The sequence below is a fragment of the Oncorhynchus mykiss genome, chromosome 17 (assembly GCF_013265735.2).
Source record: "Oncorhynchus mykiss isolate Arlee chromosome 17, USDA_OmykA_1.1, whole genome shotgun sequence".
In the NCBI taxonomy this organism is placed as follows: Eukaryota; Metazoa; Chordata; class Actinopteri; order Salmoniformes; family Salmonidae; genus Oncorhynchus; species Oncorhynchus mykiss.
Genome location: NC_048581.1, coordinates 27,564,448 through 27,586,570, shown reverse-complemented (window position 1 = coordinate 27,586,570; position 22,123 = coordinate 27,564,448). Strand labels below are relative to the sequence as shown.

The window sequence follows — 22,123 nt, the reverse complement described above, 5'->3', positions numbered from 1 at the left end:
AAACTAACTTGCCTAGTTAAATAAAGGTAAAAATAATGACTGACACAGTGAACCTACTCATAACAATGATACTGTAGACAGTACACAGCAAATTGACCTTACGAATCTATAGCATGCAGGTGGGTCTGTAAAAAAAAAAGTAAAGAAGATCAAAATAGCTGAAAGTTGTGTTTATTAAATTAAATGGGGGGGTAATCAAATTAGTTAGGGGGGGTTGTCTCCCTCTTCTGGTGGCACTGATGTTTTTTTAGAAAGTGGGTTGGGGGAGGTGGTATCAGGGTTTCCCAAACTCGTCTCTGCAGTTACTTTTTGCATCTTTTTTTGCAGGGGAAGCAAAATAGTCTTGCCAGGGCAGCTGTGATCCGCGGGAGGAGAGACTGTTTTTTCTTCGGCTCATCTGCAGCCACAGTACCTGAACAGGTGACATAGAACAGGGCATGAAATCAGGGTCGTGTTCATTCAGGCACACAGTAGCAAAATGTTTTGAAACAGAAAACAAAAACAAGAATTTGTTATTGGCAAGTTCAAGAAAGTTCCTCCCTGTTTTAGTCTGTTCTCTTCCATTTAGTGGCTAATGAATAAGACCCTGATAACTTCATCATAGTCTCCCGTCCTTACATTACAATAGTGTGCTGAAGACAGACGCACATGTTGACTGACAGAAATGAGGACTTACTATCATTGCCAAGAGGAGACACCTTGTTCTTCTTCTGGTCCTTGTTATTTCTTCGCCTCTTCTTTCCTGACTTCCTCACTTCTTCCTTCATAGCCTCTTCCTTCTCCTTCTCCTTCGTAGAGAGAGAAACAGATTTGAGTTGATGCCTCACAATCAAACAGCCCAAATAACTAAACAATCTACTAGTTCTTGTCTGTCTCACATGTGTGGAGGTGATGTCCTCGAGGTCTGTGAAGAGGGCACAGCTGTTGGGCTCGGAGCTGTCTGAAATGTAGCTAATTACCTGGGACTTGGCAGAGATGGCTGAGCTTACAATGGTCTTCTCCAAACCAGTGCTGTCATCAGCCATCTCCGCTAGGTCCTCTTCAAGGGATTCCCTCCGGGCCAGGAGCTCCTCGGTGAGGGTGACGTCACTCCTTGAGGAGGTTGAGGAGTGTGACCTCCCACTAGCACGGCTCCTCCTGGCTCCAAAATGGCCACCGGAACTCCAGTCCTCGGAATAGTCATCTATGACTTGTGTGATGGTGTCCGCCATGCGCCTGATGGCTGCCTCACCACCAGAGCGCGCGGCACGCAGTTGAGCCCGGTTGGAGTCCGAACGCAGGGACAATCTTTTAGCTGCAGTCTTCACGATGGCCTTCACCGCATCCTCCCCAATGAATTGGATGCTCTCCTCCAGGCCAAAGAGGACAGAGATGTCAGCATACTTCAGGGCATGCTGGACCTCCAGAAAGAGATCCTTCATCAGCCTGAAGGGGTCATTAGCCCTCCTTGTCTGGGGGGACTCTGAGGCCTCCAGTCGGCACATGATGCCGTGGAGGATGAACTTCAGGGTCTGGGGGCTCATGACGGTGGCCCAGGGAGTGCTGCAACTGAGGGTGTCCTCCTCGATAAGGATCTTGCCTGGTAGGAGGGAGGGAATCTTCTCAATGGCCTTGGTGGGCATCAGGGAGCTCTCACTCACATGGGACACCTCAGCTTCTCCCACCTCTTCTTCCAGGCTCTGGGAAGGAGCTGCCAGTGCTGCATGGGTGGTTGTCACAGAGTTGTCCTTCAAGGAGGTGCTGGGCACTACCTCTTCTTCATCCAGGCATGGTCTGGGCAGAAAAACGTCCATAGTCTGGGCAGGAGCTGCCCATGCTGCCTGGGTTGAGGTGGAGGGTTTAGGGTATGAGACAGTCATGGCACTCACAACCACCTCCTCTTCGTCCTTGGGTGAAGAGGGACACGGAGAGTCAGGGAACCTTTCCCTGGCACCGGAATCCAATCCTAAGAAAATACACTCATATTCTGAAATGGTTCAAAGCCACATTCATGTATAACACTATGCAGTATCTAGCACATTTACTATAATGGTAATACACAGGTTATTACACAGGTTATTACACTGTTATTACTGGTCATATGGGTAAAACAGGTTATAAGTGTACCTTTCTGGATGATGAGCCTGGCCTTGCAATCGTCGTTGCAGGTACTGTTCAGGATGTCTCCCACCCTGGTGGTCAGGACCTGGCAGACGGCCCCTGGTCAAATCAACATTTATTTAATACAGGGGTGTCAAACTCATTCCATGGGGGGCCGAGTGTCTGCGGGTTTTAGTTTTTTCCTTTCAATTAAGACCTAGACAACCAGGTGAGAGGAGTTTCTAACTAATTAGTGACCTTAATTCATCAATCAAGGGTGGAGTGAAAACCTGCAGAAACCCGGCCTTCTATAGAATGAGTTTGACATTTGATTCAAAGTAATACTTCACACATAAAATGTCTCCAAACACTGTATAGAAAAATAAGAAAAAAAGAGGAGAGTAAATGAAAATACCATTACTGACAATAAGAGAAAAGAAAGAAGGGGAATGTGCGGGTGCAAAAGATGGTAAAAACAACACAATAACTAACCTAGTGCCTCCTTGTTGTCATCGGAGAGGGAGAGGGAGCTGGAGGAATGGAGGGTCAGTAAGCTGCCCTTCTCCAACAGAGCGGCCCACCTCCCACGGGACTCTGTCCCTTCCTCCTCCCCATGCCCACTTGACCAGGTGGAGTCGCTGTCCCACAATTCCTCCTCGCTGGATGTGGGGGTGTTCCCCCAGCCGTCCCTATACATCCAGTTAAAGTTGTCATTCCACATTATGTCTCTGCCTGGTGGGGTGGTCGGCAGACCCAAGAAGTTCTCCAGCAGATTCTTAATGGCCCGTTGGATGAACATGTACAGCACGTCTGTGAAGAATTCATTGGAGAGCCTACGGTTGGCAGCCAGGTCTTTCAGGATGGGCTCGGACCTGCTCTGGCGGGCCATTGGCCTCCTGCCCATACCGGTGTCCAGAAGCATCTGATACACCTTGCAGATGAGATCCTTCCCAAAGTAGTGGACCTTCCCCCTGAAGATCATGTTGACCAGCTTCCATGAGGACAGGATCTGACCCAGGGCCAGGGTTGACTTCATGTCCATGATGTCATTCAGTGAAACATCATCCTCACTGCTGAACTCCTGGTGGAGTTCCCGGTCAGTGTCAGAGTGCGCCAGATGAATAATAACATCAAAGATGTTACTGGCTGTGAATCCTGCCTCTCTGTGGCCGGGGGTGGGAGTGGTGGTCTGGCTACTCCTTCTGCCGCCATGCCCAGACCGGGGAATGCTGGGAGTGCTGGCAGTCTGTGTCTCGTCCATCTCCCCAGCAGGGCTGCTGGTCTCCCCAACTTCCCCTGGCCTCTCCTCAAACAGGGCAAAGACAGGGAGGGACCCCTCGCTAAGAACTTTATGGACGTCACTTCCCTTGGGACTCCTCACTGACCCCAGTTCTCCCAACTCTGGCATGTTGGATTTGCTCGATCCCTGTGACGACCCAGGCCAACTCCCATTCTGGCTGTTGTTGCCTCTTCCAGACCTCATGTGGTGGATCCGTCTGGCGGCCTCCTGGGCACTCTCACAGGCATCCCTGAACAGCTCTGAGAAGATGCTGGAGAGCTTCTCTTCTGTCAGAGTAATACCTGGATGGGTGTTCTCCAGGTCATCCTCACCAGAAGAGAAGAGGTCCTCCTGGGCCCTTTTCAGGATGTTACTCACAGACAGATCTGCTATGCCCTGAAGCTCCTTGTCGGTCTCAGAAGGGGGAGTGGGCGGCTGTCCGCCCAGGAGCCTTCCCTTTGGCTCAGAACTCCGCTGGTGGAACTTTTCAGAGACGATCTGGAGCACACCTGACCCCCAGTGGGACGAGTCTGACGACTCTGGTCTGGAGGTCCTGTGCAGAGCCATCACTGGGAGGAACACCTCACTGGAGACACACACCACCCACTCGATGATTTCGTCCAGGTCGCCTATTGTCACGTTCTTAGAAAGAGAAACAGAAAACAATCTGACAGCTAGTAGTTTTTATGTTACAAGATAGTTGTTTCCAATGATCACTCTACCCTTGAAAGCAGAAAAAATGCGGGACTTACCATTTGTTTGAGGAACTTCCTGATAAGCTTTCTCTGACTGGAAAACAAACCAACACCAGGAATCATTGGCAACTTAAACTAGTGTTTACATAGATTATATTTGTTCTGCACATATAGAGGTTCACAGCAGGACTCACGGGTGAGACTTCAGGAAGTTCGTTAGAGAGAACGCCTCAGGTGAAATTGGACAGGAGGCATCATCGCTCTTAGCCACGGACGTCACATCACTCTTTGGGGTCAGGAGGTCATCAACAGATGGAGAGGAGATCATTATCTCCCCATCATTAGGTGTAAGGGGACCTGGGGTTTCTGAAACAGAAGACAATCAGAATTACCACCGAACAAGCTAGTGACCACCGTAAAGATTCTATTGAAGTTGTATAATCAGAAATAAACACTGTGTCACCAATACCCACCTGTTGTCTCCATTTGAGTAACTTTAGTGCCCTTCTTGATAGCTGGCAGGACACCTACAGAAAGAGGAGAGTCGTAGATAATAGTGGATCCTTCCACCATATATCCTTTTAGAATTGCATCAAAAAATCCAAGATTTTTGGAAGTGGAGATCAATACTCACTGTAACTGGTTGTTCGAGATATAAGAGTTTGAGGCAGTGCCAACACACCAACTACTTGGCGTCTTGCGTATATCACCCCTGACTTAGCCTCCCTAGACTTTTTAGCCTTGATAACCTCTCTGGCCTTCTTTTCTGCCTTTGCTATATTGGCCTCTCGGCTGGGCCTGGGGCCTTGTGGGGGCTTCGGCACAAGGTTCTGAGACATATAACAACAGTGGGGAAATCATATCACCATAGAAACCACCTATTTCACCATAGGCATGGTGGTACTAAGTGACATGTCACATAAGGGTTAACCTTAGAATTAGAATCAGAATTCCAATACTATTAGTTCTAACTAGTAGGTGGTCCATGTGTCTTAATGGTGTTATTATCTCGTTGTAAACTGGTTTTCAACCCGTCATATTACTAGATTACAACCAACTGGTCTCCGTTACAACCAGACGTTTTGCATCAGAACTAAAAGCTGTTTCTTACCTTTAGAGGGCTGTCCTTGGGGCAGTCTCCCAGGGCTGGCAGCCTTACTCCATCATGGCCAGCAGAATGGACGTCTGTCTGGAGCACCTGCTCTCCAGCACTAGCTTGGAGGGTCCTAGCCTGGGGTACAGGATCATAAGGAAATACATTTAACTTAAGCCCTCCATTATTATGCCCACTTTTCCAACTATAAATCATAACCTTATATTTACAATCAGAATTCCAATACTATTAGTTCTAACTAGTAGGTGGTCCATGTGTCTTAATGGTGTTATTATCTCGTTGTAAACTGGTTTTCAACACATCATATTACTAGATTACAACCAACTGGTCTCCGTTACAACCAGACGTTTTGCATCAGAACTAAAAGCTGTTTCTTACCTTTAGAGGGCTGTCCTTGGGGCAGTCTCCCAGGGCTGGCAGCCTTACTCCATCATGGCCAGCAGAATGGACGTCTGTCTGGAGCACCTGCTCTCCAGCACTAGCTTGGAGGGTCCTAGCCTGGGGTACAGGATCATAAGGAAATACATTTAACTTAAGCCCTCCATTATTATGCCCACTTTTCCAACTATAAATCATGTCAATCTGTTTTTACAGCATATAGGCTATACTACCAAGAAGATAGCCCCATTACATATCAAGAGAGAAAGCCCCAGAATTAACAAAAACATTTTTTTAATCACTTATGAGACTTACTTTTTGAAGAATTATTCTCAACCGTTTATGATTTCTATCCATTGTGCTTTCAGGCACCCTTCAGATTGGACCTGACATTTTTTATAAACAAATACATTTTAAAATACATTTCAATTTTGTTTTTGTACAAAATCTTGGCCCGTTTTGCTGTACTCACAGAATGTCATCTTTGTCCACTCAAAGTGATTTATTTGAACATGAGAATGACTCTCCTTTGTAAATCATCAACTCAACTGAGCCAGAAGTAAGCACTGAACCTTCTCTTGAGTGCGTTTAAGTCATAGGCTCATATATTACGTCATGCCATTGTACACGATTACGTCAACTACAATAACACAGTGCGACCACTCTGGTAAATGAATGCATCGTTTCTGATCACATACGAAATCTCTATAAAGTTTACAGTGTAACCCAATTCACTTTGGTTCAGTGAGGTTTAATCGTATTTTATGGATAAATGTTGCCCTCTGTTGGCCATAACTGAAATAGTCAGGAGTTAAAGTCGCGCCATCATTAGTCTGCTGCACACTCCCACTGTTGGACTTTTAACAGCTACGGTTAAAATAACCTCTATTTAGTGTCAATAATATGGACCAAACAAATGATTATGGTCAAATAAATCTAATCATTGATGGGTTTATCAGCCAACGCTCAAAACGCTCCAAATAGGAATCAAAATCCTCTTTTGTAGCCTCAAACTCTGGTACTCGACCGATGGTTGCCATTTTCACAGTTAATTGTTCAGTTTCCTTATATTCCTTAATTTTCTGAATAGTCATCTACTTCTTCACTTCAGAAGTTTCTGCAATTACTTCATTCACTGCACTCATTTGTATTAATGTACGTCCCTTCTTCCTTTTTTTTCCCCCTTGTCAATATTTCTCCACTGAGATCGCCTAATTTCAATGGGTAGTGTCGCTATTCTGGACTCCAATAGTCTTGCTACTTGGCAGCTCCTGAATACTGTACTAGCAGTGCTAGCAGTGCTTAGACTTCTCTACTGGCGAAAGAAAATAAATATAACTGACGAATTACATAATTATTTTGAGTTTCATTACTCAAGCAACATTCTTCCCTTCAAGCAATGTCCATTTATGTAGTTTAATCACCTCGTCGCCACTGTAATATTTGTGTTGTGGAGAAATGACCAGGCAGGAGACGAGAGTACAGTTAGATTTCGTTTAGTCAAAACCCCTCGTGCTCTACAGTTCGCGGCATTCCAGTGCGCATGTGCATTTCCTATTAGGTGTAGTAACGTAACACTGCCGTAATAATGCATTACTGCTTAGTAACAGCACAGTAACTAATATAAACAGATGTAGATCCCAGATACTACAGCTACAACTACTAGACAGGGAGCTGTCCACCCTATCTCCCCTGTCCTCTCCAAATGTGTAATAATGCAAATAAGGCAGACATTAAAAAATATAGCTTTAAACAGCAGCGTCAATCATAAATAGAAATCATGAACAGAATGGAGTGCTTCAGCGTTTTTACACCTTTTGCATTAGGTGGTACACACACCAATCAGATTACAACACAGCCAATGAATTGGCTTAATTAAGGTATCCTTTGTAGTGACACCGCAATTATCCACTCGTGTCTATTCTTTATTCTGCGGGGAGGCGGGGCTTGCATCGGTATACAGTGGTGTGCTTACTGTATGGTATTGAGTATAGTGTATTAGAGATTTATTCCCTCTCAAGAAAGATACAATTAGGGAATTATTCTATTGTAACTCTTATTATGTAAATTGCAATTAGGTTAGGGCATTTAGCCTATACCTATATAGCGACAGGTAGCCTAAAATATATGTTGTTCTGCCCCTGAACAAGGCAGTTAACCCAATGTTCCTAGGTCGTCATTGAAAATAAGAATTTGTTCTAAACTAACTTGCCTAGTTAAATAAAGGTAAAAATAATGACTGACACAGTGAACCTACTCATAACAATGATACTGTAGACAGTACACAGCAAATTGACCTTACGAATCTATAGCATGCAGGTGGGTCTGTAAAAAAAAAAGTAAAGAAGATCAAAATAGCTGAAAGTTGTGTTTATTAAATTAAATGGGGGGGTAATCAAATTAGTTAGGGGGGGTTGTCTCCCTCTTCTGGTGGCACTGATGTTTTTTTAGAAAGTGGGTTGGGGGAGGTGGTATCAGGGTTTCCCAAACTCGTCTCTGCAGTTACTTTTTGCATCTTTTTTTGCAGGGGAAGCAAAATAGTCTTGCCAGGGCAGCTGTGATCCGCGGGAGGAGAGACTGTTTTTTCTTCGGCTCATCTGCAGCCACAGTACCTGAACAGGTGACATAGAACAGGGCATGAAATCAGGGTCGTGTTCATTCAGGCACACAGTAGCAAAATGTTTTGAAACAGAAAACAAAAACAAGAATTTGTTATTGGCAAGTTCAAGAAAGTTCCTCCCTGTTTTAGTCTGTTCTCTTCCATTTAGTGGCTAATGAATAAGACCCTGATAACTTCATCATAGTCTCCCGTCCTTACATTACAATAGTGTGCTGAAGACAGACGCACATGTTGACTGACAGAAATGAGGACTTACTATCATTGCCAAGAGGAGACACCTTGTTCTTCTTCTGGTCCTTGTTATTTCTTCGCCTCTTCTTTCCTGACTTCCTCACTTCTTCCTTCATAGCCTCTTCCTTCTCCTTCTCCTTCGTAGAGAGAGAAACAGATTTGAGTTGATGCCTCACAATCAAACAGCCCAAATAACTAAACAATCTACTAGTTCTTGTCTGTCTCACATGTGTGGAGGTGATGTCCTCGAGGTCTGTGAAGAGGGCACAGCTGTTGGGCTCGGAGCTGTCTGAAATGTAGCTAATTACCTGGGACTTGGCAGAGATGGCTGAGCTTACAATGGTCTTCTCCAAACCAGTGCTGTCATCAGCCATCTCCGCTAGGTCCTCTTCAAGGGATTCCCTCCGGGCCAGGAGCTCCTCGGTGAGGGTGACGTCACTCCTTGAGGAGGTTGAGGAGTGTGACCTCCCACTAGCACGGCTCCTCCTGGCTCCAAAATGGCCACCAGGAACTCCAGTCCTCGGAATAGTCATCTATGACTTGTGTGATGGTGTCCGCCATGCGCCTGATGGCTGCCTCACCACCAGAGCGCGCGGCACGCAGTTGAGCCCGGTTGGAGTCCGAACGCAGGGACAATCTTTTAGCTGCAGTCTTCACGATGGCCTTCACCGCATCCTCCCCAATGAATTGGATGCTCTCCTCCAGGCCAAAGAGGACAGAGATGTCAGCATACTTCAGGGCATGCTGGACCTCCAGAAAGAGATCCTTCATCAGCCTGAAGGGGTCATTAGCCCTCCTTGTCTGGGGGGACTCTGAGGCCTCCAGTCGGCACATGATGCCGTGGAGGATGAACTTCAGGGTCTGGGGGCTCATGACGGTGGCCCAGGGAGTGCTGCAACTGAGGGTGTCCTCCTCGATAAGGATCTTGCCTGGTAGGAGGGAGGGAATCTTCTCAATGGCCTTGGTGGGCATCAGGGAGCTCTCACTCACGTGGGACACCTCAGCTTCTCCCACCTCTTCTTCCAGGCTCTGGGAAGGAGCTGCCAGTGCTGCATGGGTGGTTGTCACAGAGTTGTCCTTCAAGGAGGTGCTGGGCACTACCTCTTCTTCATCCAGGCATGGTCTGGGCAGAAAAACGTCCATAGTCTGGGCAGGAGCTGCCCATGCTGCCTGGGTTGAGGTGGAGGGTTTAGGGTATGAGACAGTCATGGCACTCACAACCACCTCCTCTTCGTCCTTGGGTGAAGAGGGACACGGAGAGTCAGGGAACCTTTCCCTGGCACCGGAATCCAATCCTAAGAAAATACACTCATATTCTGAAATGGTTCAAAGCCACATTCATGTATAACACTATGCAGTATCTAGCACATTTACTATAATGGTAATACACAGGTTATTACACAGGTTATTACACTGTTATTACTGGTCATATGGGTAAAACAGGTTATAAGTGTACCTTTCTGGATGATGAGCCTGGCCTTGCAATCGTCGTTGCAGGTACTCTTCAGGATGTCTCCCACCCTGGTGGTCAGGACCTGGCAGACGGCCCCTGGTCAAATCAACATTTATTTAATACAGGGGTGTCAAACTCATTCCATGGGGGGCCGAGTGTCTGCGGGTTTTAGTTTTTTCCTTTCAATTAAGACCTAGACAACCAGGTGAGAGGAGTTTCTAACTAATTAGTGACCTTAATTCATCAATCAAGGGTGGAGTGAAAACCTGCAGAAACCCGGCCTTCTATAGAATGAGTTTGACATTTGATTCAAAGTAATACTTCACACATAAAATGTCTCCAAACACTGTATAGAAAAATAAGAAAAAAAGAGGAGAGTAAATGAATATACCATTACTGACAATAAGAGAAAAGAAAGAAGGGGAATGTGCAGGTGCAAAAGACGGTAAAAACAACACAATAACTAACCTAGTGCCTCCTTGTTGTCATCGGAGAGGGAGAGGGAGCTGGAGGAATGGAGGGTCAGTAAGCTGCCCTTCTCCAACAGAGCGGCCCACCTCCCACGGGACTCTGTCCCTTCCTCCTCCCCATGCCCACTTGACCAGGTGGAGTCGCTGTCCCACAATTCCTCCTCGCTGGATGTGGGGGTGTTCCCCCAGCCGTCCCTATACATCCAGTTAAAGTTGTCATTCCACATTATGTCTCTGCCTGGTGGGGTGGTCGGCAGACCCAAGAAGTTCTCCAGCAGATTCTTAATGGCCCGTTGGATGAACATGTACAGCACGTCTGTGAAGAATTCATTGGAGAGCCTACGGTTGGCAGCCAGGTCTTTCAGGATGGGCTCGGACCTGCTCTGGCGGGCCATTGGCCTCCTGCCCATACCGGTGTCCAGAAGCATCTGATACACCTTGCAGATGAGATCCTTCCCAAAGTAGTGGACCTTCCCCCTGAAGATCATGTTGACCAGCTTCCATGAGGACAGGATCTGACCCAGGGCCAGGGTTGACTTCATGTCCATGATGTCATTCAGTGAAACATCATCCTCACTGCTGAACTCCTGGTGGAGTTCCCGGTCAGTGTCAGAGTGCGCCAGATGAATAATAACATCAAAGATGTTACTGGCTGTGAATCCTGCCTCTCTGTGGCCGGGGGTGGGAGTGGTGGTCTGGCTACTCCTTCTGCCGCCATGCCCAGACCGGGGAATGCTGGGAGTGCTGGCAGTCTGTGTCTCGTCCATCTCCCCAGCAGGGCTGCTGGTCTCCCCAACTTCCCCTGGCCTCTCCTCAAACAGGGCAAAGACAGGGAGGGACCCCTCGCTAAGGACTTTATGGACGTCACTTCCCTTGGGACTCCTCACTGACCCCAGTTCTCCCAACTCTGGCATGTTGGATTTGCTCGATCCCTGTGACGACCCAGGCCAACTCCCATTCTGGCTGTTGTTGCCTCTTCCAGACCTCATGTGGTGGATCCGTCTGGCGGCCTCCTGGGCACTCTCACAGGCATCCCTGAACAGCTCTGAGAAGATGCTGGAGAGCTTCTCTTCTGTCAGAGTAATACCTGGATGGGTGTTCTCCAGGTCATCCTCACCAGAAGAGAAGAGGTCCTCCTGGGCCCTTTTCAGGATGTTACTCACAGACAGATCTGCTATGCCCTGAAGCTCCTTGTCGGTCTCAGAAGGGGGAGTGGGCGGCTGTCCGCCCAGGAGCCTTCCCTTTGGCTCAGAACTCCGCTGGTGGAACTTTTCACAGACGATCTGGAGCACACCTGACCCCCAGTGGGACGAGTCTGACGACTCTGGTCTGGAGGTCCTGTGCAGAGCCATCACTGGGAGGAACACCTCATTGGAGACACACACCACCCACTCGATGATTTCGTCCAGGTCGCCTATTGTCACGTTCTTAGAAAGAGAAACAGAAAACAATCTGACAGCTAGTAGTTTTTATGTTACAAGATAGTTGTTTCCAATGATCACTCCACCCTTGAAAGCAGAAAAAATGCGGGACTTACCATTTGTTTGAGGAACTTCCTGATAAGCTTTCTCTGACTGGAAAACAAACCAACACCAGGAATCATTGGCAACTTAAACTAGTGTTTACATAGATTATATTTGTTCTGCACATATAGAGGTTCACAGCAGGACTCACGGGTGAGACTTCAGGAAGTTCGTTAGAGAGAACGCCTCAGGTGAAATTGAACAGGAGGCATCATCGCTCTTAGCCACGGACGTCACATCACTCTTTGGGGTCAGGAGGTCATCAACAGATGGAGAGGAGATCATTATCTCCCCATCATTAGGTGTCAGGGGACCTGGGGTTTCTGAAACAGAAGACAATCAGAATTACCACCGAACAAGCTAGTGACCACCGTAAAGATTCTATTGAAGTTGTATAATCAGAAATAAACACTGTGTCACCAATACCCACCTGTTGTCTCCATTTGAGTAACTTTAGTGCCCTTCTTGATAGCTGGCAGGACACCTACAGAAAGAGGAGAGTCGTAGATAATAGTGGATCCTTCCACCATATATCCTTTTAGAATTGCATCAAAAAATCCAAGATTTTTGGAAGTGGAGATCAATACTCACTGTAACTGGTTGTTCGAGATATAAGAGTTTGAGGCAGTGCCAACACACCAACTACTTGGCGTCTTGCGTATATCACCCCTGACTTAGCCTCCCTAGACTTTTTAGCCTTGATAACCTCTCTGGCCTTCTTTTCTGCCTTTGCTATATTGGCCTCTCGGCTGGGCCTGGGGCCTTGTGGGGGCTTCGGCACAAGGTTCTGAGACATATAACAACAGTGGGGAAATCATATCACCATAGAAACCACCTATTTCACCATAGGCATGGTGGTACTAAGTGACATGTCACATAAGGGTTAACCTTAGAATTAGAATCAGAATTCCAATACTATTAGTTCTAACTAGTAGGTGGTCCATGTGTCTTAATGGTGTTATTATCTCGTTGTAAACTGGTTTTCAACCCGTCATATTACTAGATTACAACCAACTGGTCTCCGTTACAACCAGACGTTTTGCATCAGAACTAAAAGCTGTTTCTTACCTTTAGAGGGCTGTCCTTGGGGCAGTCTCCCAGGGCTGGCAGCCTTACTCCATCATGGCCAGCAGAATGGACGTCTGTCTGGAGCACCTGCTCTCCAGCACTAGCTTGGAGGGTCCTAGCCTGGGGTACAGGATCATAAGGAAATACATTTAACTTAAGCCCTCCATTATTATGCCCACTTTTCCAACTATAAATCATAACCTTATATTTACAATCAGAATTCCAATACTATTAGTTCTAACTAGTAGGTGGTCCATGTGTCTTAATGGTGTTATTATCTCGTTGTAAACTGGTTTTCAACACATCATATTACTAGATTACAACCAACTGGTCTCCGTTACAACCAGACGTTTTGCATCAGAACTAAAAGCTGTTTCTTACCTTTAGAGGGCTGTCCTTGGGGCAGTCTCCCAGGGCTGGCAGCCTTACTCCATCATGGCCAGCAGAATGGACGTCTGTCTGGAGCACCTGCTCTCCAGCACTAGCTTGGAGGGTCCTAGCCTGGGGTAAAGGATCATAAGGAAATACATTTAACTTAAGCCCTCCATTATTATGCCCACTTTTCCAACTATAAATCATGTCAATCTGTTTTTACAGCATATAGGCTATACTACCAAGAAGATAGCCCCATTACATATCAAGAGAGAAAGCCCCAGAATTAACAAAAACATTTTTTTAATCACTTATGAGACTTACTTTTTGAAGAATTATTCTCAACCGTTTATGATTTCTATCCATTGTGCTTTCAGGCACCCTTCAGATTGGACCTGACATTTTTTATAAACAAATACATTTTAAAATACATTTCAATTTTTTTTTTGTACAAAATCTTGGCCCGTGTTGCTGTACTCACAGAATGTCATCTTTGTCCACTCAAAGTGATTTATTTGAACATGAGAATGACTCTCCTTTGTAAATCATCAACTCAACTGAGCCAGAAGTAAGCACTGAACCTTCTCTTGAGTGCGTTTAAGTCATAGGCTCATATATTACGTCATGCCATTGTACACGATTACGTCAACTACAATAACACAGTGCGACCACTCTGGTAAATGAATGCATCGTTTCTGATCACATACGAAATCTCTATAAAGTTTACAGTGTAACCCAATTCACTTTGGTTCAGTGAGGTTTAATCGTATTTTATGGATAAATGTTGCCCTCTGTTGGCCATAACTGAAATAGTCAGGAGTTAAAGTCGCGCCATCATTAGTCTGCTGCACACTCCCACTGTTGGACTTTTAACAGCTACGGTTAAAATAACCTCTATTTAGTGTCAATAATATGGACCAAACAAATGATTATGGTCAAATAAATCTAATCATTGATGGGTTTATCAGCCAACGCTCAAAACGCTCCAAATAGGAATCAAAATCCTCTTTTGTAGCCTCAAACTCTGGTACTCGACCGATGGTTGCCATTTTCACAGTTAATTGTTCAGTTTCCTTATATTCCTTAATTTTCTGAATAGTCATCTACTTCTTCACTTCAGAAGTTTCTGCAATTACTTCATTCACTGCACTCATTTGTATTAATGTACGTCCCTTCTTCCTTTTTTTTCCCCTTGTCAATATTTCTCCACTGAGATCGCCTAATTTCAATGGGTAGTGTCGCTATTCTGGACTCCAATAGTCTTGCTACTTGGCAGCTCCTGAATACTGTACTAGCAGTGCTAGCAGTGCTTAGACTTCTCTACTGGCGAAAGAAAATAAATATAACTGACGAATTACATAATTATTTTGAGTTTCATTACTCAAGCAACATTCTTCCCTTCAAGCAATGTCCGTTTATGTAGTTTAATCACCTCGTCGCCACTGTAATATTTGTGTTGTGGAGAAATGACCAGGCAGGAGACGAGAGTACAGTTAGATTTCGTTTAGTCAAAACCCCTCGTGCTCTACAGTTCGCGGCATTCCAGTGCGCATGTGCATTTCCTATTAGGTGTAGTAACGTAACACTGCCGTAATAATGCATTACTGCTTAGTAACAGCACAGTAACTAATATAAACAGATGTAGATCCCAGATACTACAGCTACAACTACTAGACAGGGAGCTGTCCACCCTATCTCCCCTGTCCTCTCCAAATGTGTAATAATGCAAATAAGGCAGACATTAAAAAATATAGCTTTAAACAGCAGCGTCAATCATAAATAGAAATCATGAACAGAATGGAGTGCTTCAGCGTTTTTACACCTTTTGCATTAGGTGGTACACACACCAATCAGATTACAACACAGCCAATGAATTGGCTTAATTAAGGTATCCTTTGTAGTGACACCGCAATTATCCACTCGTGTCTATTCTTTATTCTGCGGGGAGGCGGGGCTTGCATCGGTATACAGTGGTGTGCTTACTGTATGGTATTGAGTATAGTGTATTAGAGATTTATTCCCTCTCAAGAAAGATACAATTAGGGAATTATTCTATTGTAACTCTTATTATGTAAATTGCAATTAGGTTAGGGCATTTAGCCTATACCTATATAGCGACAGGTAGCCTAAAATATATGTTGTTCTGCCCCTGAACAAGGCAGTTAACCCAATGTTCCTAGGTCGTCATTGAAAATAAGAATTTGTTCTAAACTAACTTGCCTAGTTAAATAAAGGTAAAAATAATGACTGACACAGTGAACCTACTCATAACAATGATACTGTAGACAGTACACAGCAAATTGACCTTACGAATCTATAGCATGCAGGTGGGTCTGTAAAAAAAAAAGTAAAGAAGATCAAAATAGCTGAAAGTTGTGTTTATTAAATTAAATGGGGGGGTAATCAAATTAGTTAGGGGGGGTTGTCTCCCTCTTCTGGTGGCACTGATGTTTTTTTAGAAAGTGGGTTGGGGGAGGTGGTATCAGGGTTTCCCAAACTCGTCTCTGCAGTTACTTTTTGCATCTTTTTTTGCAGGGGAAGCAAAATAGTCTTGCCAGGGCAGCTGTGATCCGCGGGAGGAGAGACTGTTTTTTCTTCGGCTCATCTGCAGCCACAGTACCTGAACAGGTGACATAGAACAGGGCATGAAATCAGGGTCGTGTTCATTCAGGCACACAGTAGCAAAATGTTTTGAAACAGAAAACAAAAACAAGAATTTGTTATTGGCAAGTTCAAGAAAGTTCCTCCCTGTTTTAGTCTGTTCTCTTCCATTTAGTGGCTAATGAATAAGACCCTGATAACTTCATCATAGTCTCCCGTCCTTACATTACAATAGTGTGCTGAAGACAGACGCACATGTTGACTGACAGAAATGAGGACTTACTATCATTGCCAAGAGGAGACACCTTGTTCTTCTTCTGGTCCTTGTTATTTCTTCGCCTCTTCTTTCCTGACTTCCTCACTTCTTCCTTCATAGCCTCTTCCTTCTCCTTCTCCTTCGTAGAGAGAGAAACAGATTTGAGTTGATGCCTCACAATCAAACAGCCCAAATAACTAAACAATCTACTAGTTCTTGTCTGTCTCACATGTGTGGAGGTGATGTCCTCGAGGTCTGTGAAGAGGGCACAGCTGTTGGGCTCGGAGCTGTCTGAAATGTAGCTAATTACCTGGGACTTGGCAGAGATGGCTGAGCTTACAATGGTCTTCTCCAAACCAGTGCTGTCATCAGCCATCTCCGCTAGGTCCTCTTCAAGGGATTCCCTCCGGGCCAGGAGCTCCTCGGTGAGGGTGACGTCACTCCTTGAGGAGGTTGAGGAGTGTGACCTCCCACTAGCACGGCTCCTCCTGGCTCCAAAATGGCCACCGGAACTCCAGTCCTCGGAATAGTCATCTATGACTTGTGTGATGGTGTCCGCCATGCGCCTGATGGCTGCCTCACCACCAGAGCGCGCGGCACGCAGTTGAGCCCGGTTGGAGTCCGAACGCAGGGACAATCTTTTAGCTGCAGTCTTCACGATGGCCTTCACCGCATCCTCCCCAATGAATTGGATGCTCTCCTCCAGGCCAAAGAGGACAGAGATGTCAGCATACTTCAGGGCATGCTGGACCTCCAGAAAGAGATCCTTCATCAGCCTGAAGGGGTCATTAGCCCTCCTTGTCTGGGGGGACTCTGAGGCCTCCAGTCGGCACATGATGCCGTGGAGGATGAACTTCAGGGTCTGGGGGCTCATGACGGTGGCCCAGGGAGTGCTGCAACTGAGGGTGTCCTCCTCGATAAGGATCTTGCCAGGTAGGAGGGAGGGAATCTTCTCAATGGCCTTGGTGGGCATCAGGGAGCTCTCACTCACGTGGGACACCTCAGCTTCTCCCACCTCTTCTTCCAGGCTCTGGGAAGGAGCTGCCAGTGCTGCATGGGTGGTTGTCACAGAGTTGTCCTTCAAGGAGGTGCTGGGCACTACCTCTTCTTCATCCAGGCATGGTCTGGGCAGAAAAACGTCCATAGTCTGGGCAGGAGCTGCCCATGCTGCCTGGGTTGAGGTGGAGGGTTTAGGGTATGAGACAGTCATGGCACTCACAACCACCTCCTCTTCGTCCTTGGGTGAAGAGGGACACGGAGAGTCAGGGAACCTTTCCCTGGCACCGGAATCCAATCCTAAGAAAATACACTCATATTCTGAAATGGTTCAAAGCCACATTCATGTATAACACTATGCAGTATCTAGCACATTTACTATAATGGTAATACACAGGTTATTACACAGGTTATTACACTGTTATTACTGGTCATATGGGTAAAACAGGTTATAAGTGTACCTTTCTGGATGATGAGCCTGGCCTTGCAATCGTCGTTGCAGGTACTGTTCAGGATGTCTCCCACCCTGGTGGTCAGGACCTGGCAGACGGCCCCTGGTCAAATCAACATTTATTTAATACAGGGGTGTCAAACTCATTCCATGGGGGGCCGAGTGTCTGCGGGTTTTAGTTTTTTCCTTTCAATTAAGACCTAGACAACCAGGTGAGAGGAGTTTCTAACTAATTAGTGACCTTAATTCATCAATCAAGGGTGGAGTGAAAACCTGCAGAAACCCGGCCTTCTATAGAATGAGTTTGACATTTGATTCAAAGTAATACTTCACACATAAAATGTCTCCAAACACTGTATAGAAAAATAAGAAAAAAAGAGGAGAGTAAATGAAAATACCATTACTGACAATAAGAGAAAAGAAAGAAGGGGAATGTGCGGGTGCAAAAGACGGTAAAAACAACACAATAACTAACCTAGTGCCTCCTTGTTGTCATCGGAGAGGGAGAGGGAGCTGGAGGAATGGAGGGTCAGTAAGCTGCCCTTCTCCAACAGAGCGGCCCACCTCCCACGGGACTCTGTCCCTTCCTCCTCCCCATGCCCACTTGACCAGGTGGAGTCGCTGTCCCACAATTCCTCCTCGCTGGATGTGGGGGTGTTCCCCCAGCCGTCCCTATACATCCAGTTAAAGTTGTCATTCCACATTATGTCTCTGCCTGGTGGGGTGGTCGGCAGACCCAAGAAGTTCTCCAGCAGATTCTTAATGGCCCGTTGGATGAACATGTACAGCACGTCTGTGAAGAATTCATTGGAGAGCCTACGGTTGGCAGCCAGGTCTTTCAGGATGGGCTCGGACCTGCTCTGGCGGGCCATTGGCCTCCTGCCCATACCGGTGTCCAGAAGCATCTGATACACCTTGCAGATGAGATCCTTCCCAAAGTAGTGGACCTTCCCCCTGAAGATCATGTTGACCAGCTTCCATGAGGACAGGATCTGACCCAGGGCCAGGGTTGACTTCATGTCCATGATGTCATTCAGTGAAACATCATCCTCACTGCTGAACTCCTGGTGGAGTTCCCGGTCAGTGTCAGAGTGCGCCAGATGAATAATAACATCAAAGATGTTACTGGCTGTGAATCCTGCCTCTCTGTGGCCGGGGGTGGGAGTGGTGGTCTGGCTACTCCTTCTGCCGCCATGCCCAGACCGGGGAATGCTGGGAGTGCTGGCAGTCTGTGTCTCGTCCATCTCCCCAGCAGGGCTGCTGGTCTCCCCAACTTCCCCTGGCCTCTCCTCAAACAGGGCAAAGACAGGGAGGGACCCCTCGCTAAGGACTTTATGGACGTCACTTCCCTTGGGACTCCTCACTGACCCCAGTTCTCCCAACTCTGGCATGTTGGATTTGCTCGATCCCTGTGACGACCCAGGCCAACTCCCATTCTGGCTGTTGTTGCCTCTTCCAGACCTCATGTGGTGGATCCGTCTGGCGGCCTCCTGGGCACTCTCACAGGCATCCCTGAACAGCTCTGAGAAGATGCTGGAGAGCTTCTCTTCTGTCAGAGTAATACCTGGATGGGTGTTCTCCAGGTCATCCTCACCAGAAGAGAAGAGGTCCTCCTGGGCCCTTTTCAGGATGTTACTCACAGACAGATCTGCTATGCCCTGAAGCTCCTTGTCGGTCTCAGAAGGGGGAGTGGGCGGCTGTCCGCCCAGGAGCCTTCCCTTTGGCTCAGAACTCCGCTGGTGGAACTTTTCACAGACGATCTGGAGCACACCTGACCCCCAGTGGGACGAGTCTGACGACTCTGGTCTGGAGGTCCTGTGCAGAGCCATCACTGGGAGGAACACCTCATTGGAGACACACACCACCCACTCGATGATTTCGTCCAGGTCGCCTATTGTCACGTTCTTAGAAAGAGAAACAGAAAACAATCTGACAGCTAGTAGTTTTTATGTTACAAGATAGTTGTTTCCAATGATCACTCCACCCTTGAAAGCAGAAAAAATGCGGGACTTACCATTTGTTTGAGGAACTTCCTGATAAGCTTTCTCTGACTGGAAAACAAACCAACACCAGGAATCATTGGCAACTTAAACTAGTGTTTACATAGATTATATTTGTTCTGCACATATAGAGGTTCACAGCAGGACTCACGGGTGAGACTTCAGGAAGTTCGTTAGAGAGAACGCCTCAGGTGAAATTGGACAGGAGGCATCATCGCTCTTAGCCACGGACGTCACATCACTCTTTGGGGTCAGGAGGTCATCAACAGATGGAGAGGAGATCATTATCTCCCCATCATTAGGTGTCAGGGGACCTGGGGTTTCTGAAACAGAAGACAATCAGAATTACCACCGAACAAGCTAGTGACCACCGTAAAGATTCTATTGAAGTTGTATAATCAGAAATAAACACTGTGTCACCAATACCCACCTGTTGTCTCCATTTGAGTAACTTTAGTGCCCTTCTTGATAGCTGGCAGGACACCTACAGAAAGAGGAGAGTCGTAGATAATAGTGGATCCTTCCACCATATATCCTTTTAGAATTGCATCAAAAAATCCAAGATTTTTGGAAGTGGAGATCAATACTCACTGTAACTGGTTGTTCGAGATATAAGAGTTTGAGGCAGTGCCAACACACCAACTACTTGGCGTCTTGCGTATATCACCCCTGACTTAGCCTCCCTAGACTTTTTAGCCTTGATAACCTCTCTGGCCTTCTTTTCTGCCTTTGCTATATTGGCCTCTCGGCTGGGCCTGGGGCCTTGTGGGGGCTTCGGCACAAGGTTCTGAGACATATAACAACAGTGGGGAAATCATATCACCATAGAAACCACCTATTTCACCATAGGCATGGTGGTACTAAGTGACATGTCACATAAGGGTTAACCTTAGAATTAGAATCAGAATTCCAATACTATTAGTTCTAACTAGTAGGTGGTCCATGTGTCTTAATGGTGTTATTATCTCGTTGTAAACTGGTTTTCAACCCGTCATATTACTAGATTACAACCAACTGGTCTCCGTTACAACCAGACGTTTTGCATCAGAACTAAAAGCTGTTTCTTACCTTTAGAGGGCTGTCCTTGGGGCAGTCTCCCAGGGCTGGCAGCCTTACTCCATCATGGCCAGCAGAATGGACGTCTGTCTGGAGCACCTGCTCTCCAGCACTAGCTTGGAGGGTCCTAGCCTGGGGTACAGGATCATAAGGAAATACATTTAACTTAAGCCCTCCATTATTATGCCCACTTTTCCAACTATAAATCATAACCTTATATTTACAATCAGAATTCCAATACTATTAGTTCTAACTAGTAGGTGGTCCATGTGTCTTAATGGTGTTATTATCTCGTTGTAAACTGGTTTTCAACACATCATATTACTAGATTACAACCAACTGGTCTCCGTTACAACCAGACGTTTTGCATCAGAACTAAAAGCTGTTTCTTACCTTTAGAGGGCTGTCCTTGGGGCAGTCTCCCAGGGCTGGCAGCCTTACTCCATCATGGCCAGCAGAAATGACGTCTGTCTGGAGCACCTGCTCTCCAGCACTAGCTTGGAGGGTCCTAGCCTGGGGTACAGGATCATAAGGAAATACATTTAACTTAAGCCCTCCATTATTATGCCCACTTTTCCAACTATAAATCATGTCAATCTGTTTTTACAGCATATAGGCTATACTACCAAGAAGATAGCCCCATTACATATCAAGAGAGAAAGCCCCAGAATTAACAAAAACATTTTTTTAATCACTTATGAGACTTACTTTTTGAAGAATTATTCTCAACCGTTTATGATTTCTATCCATTGTGCTTTCAGGCACCCTTCAGATTGGACCTGACATTTTTTATAAACAAATACATTTTAAAATACATTTCAATTTTTTTTTTGTACAAAATCTTGGCCCGTTTTGCTGTACTCACAGAATGTCATCTTTGTCCACTCAAAGTGATTTATTTGAACATGAGAATGACTCTCCTTTGTAAATCATCAACTCAACTGAGCCAGAAGTAAGCACTGAACCTTCTCTTGAGTGTGTTTAAGTCATAGGCTCATATATTACGTCATGCCATTATACACGATTACGTCAACTACAATAACACAGTGCGACCACTCTGGTAAATGAATGCATCGTTTCTGATCACATACGAAATCTCTATAAAGTTTACAGTGTAACCCAATTCACTTTGGTTCAGTGAGGTTTAATCGTATTTTATGGATAAATGTTGCCCTCTGTTGGCCATAACTGAAATAGTCAGGAGTTAAAGTCGCGCCATCATTAGTCTGCTGCACACTCCCACTGTTGGACTTTTAACAGCTACGGTTAAAATAACCTCTATTTAGTGTCAATAATATGGACCAAACAAATGATTATGGTCAAATAAATCTAATCATTGATGGGTTTATCAGCCAACGCTCAAAACGCTCCAAATAGGAATCAAAATCCTCTTTTGTAGCCTCAAACTCTGGTACTCGACCGATGGTTGCCATTTTCACAGTTAATTGTTCAGTTTCCTTATATTCCTTAATTTTCTGAAT

At 45.9% G+C, this 22,123-nt stretch overlaps 3 protein-coding genes across 6 annotated transcripts; all 3 read right to left on the bottom strand.

Moving 5' to 3' along the window:
* Positions 1 to 155: 155 nt before the first annotated feature.
* On the bottom strand, positions 156 to 4,402 carry LOC118940380. Of its 2 annotated transcripts, XM_036949538.1 has the most exons (7): positions 4,248 to 4,402; positions 4,111 to 4,147; positions 2,572 to 4,000; positions 2,107 to 2,199; positions 960 to 1,945; positions 677 to 788; positions 156 to 412 (listed from the first exon to the last, which is right to left on the bottom strand). In XM_036949538.1, exons 1-7 carry the CDS (start codon positions 4,379 to 4,381, stop codon positions 303 to 305), a joined length of 2,901 nt encoding a protein of 966 aa, XP_036805433.1. In that variant the 5' UTR covers positions 4,382 to 4,402; the 3' UTR covers positions 156 to 302. The 2 variants fall into 2 exon arrangements, with proteins under 2 accessions (XP_036805433.1, XP_036805432.1); XM_036949537.1 differs by having other exon boundaries at positions 677 to 1,945.
* Positions 4,403 to 8,138: 3,736 nt separating this feature from the next.
* LOC118940114 lies at positions 8,139 to 13,418 on the bottom strand. Its single transcript, XM_036948360.1, has 9 exons — positions 12,273 to 13,418; positions 11,994 to 12,165; positions 11,857 to 11,893; positions 10,318 to 11,746; positions 9,853 to 9,945; positions 8,902 to 9,691; positions 8,624 to 8,837; positions 8,406 to 8,533; positions 8,139 to 8,157 (listed from the first exon to the last, which is right to left on the bottom strand). Exons 1-9 carry the CDS (start codon positions 12,370 to 12,372, stop codon positions 8,139 to 8,141), a joined length of 2,982 nt encoding a protein of 993 aa, XP_036804255.1. The 5' UTR covers positions 12,373 to 13,418.
* Positions 13,419 to 15,645: 2,227 nt separating this feature from the next.
* LOC118940379 lies at positions 15,646 to 21,541 on the bottom strand. Of its 3 annotated transcripts, none has more exons than XM_036949536.1 (8): positions 20,017 to 21,541; positions 19,738 to 19,909; positions 19,601 to 19,637; positions 18,062 to 19,490; positions 17,597 to 17,689; positions 16,450 to 17,435; positions 16,167 to 16,278; positions 15,646 to 15,902 (listed from the first exon to the last, which is right to left on the bottom strand). In XM_036949536.1, exons 1-8 carry the CDS (start codon positions 20,114 to 20,116, stop codon positions 15,793 to 15,795), a joined length of 3,039 nt encoding a protein of 1,012 aa, XP_036805431.1. In that variant the 5' UTR covers positions 20,117 to 21,541; the 3' UTR covers positions 15,646 to 15,792. The 3 variants fall into 3 exon arrangements, with proteins under 3 accessions (XP_036805431.1, XP_036805430.1, XP_036805429.1); XM_036949535.1 differs by having other exon boundaries at positions 16,167 to 17,435; positions 20,017 to 20,070; positions 20,655 to 21,541; XM_036949534.1 differs by having other exon boundaries at positions 16,167 to 17,435.
* Between the last annotated feature and the right edge of the window lie 582 nt (positions 21,542 to 22,123).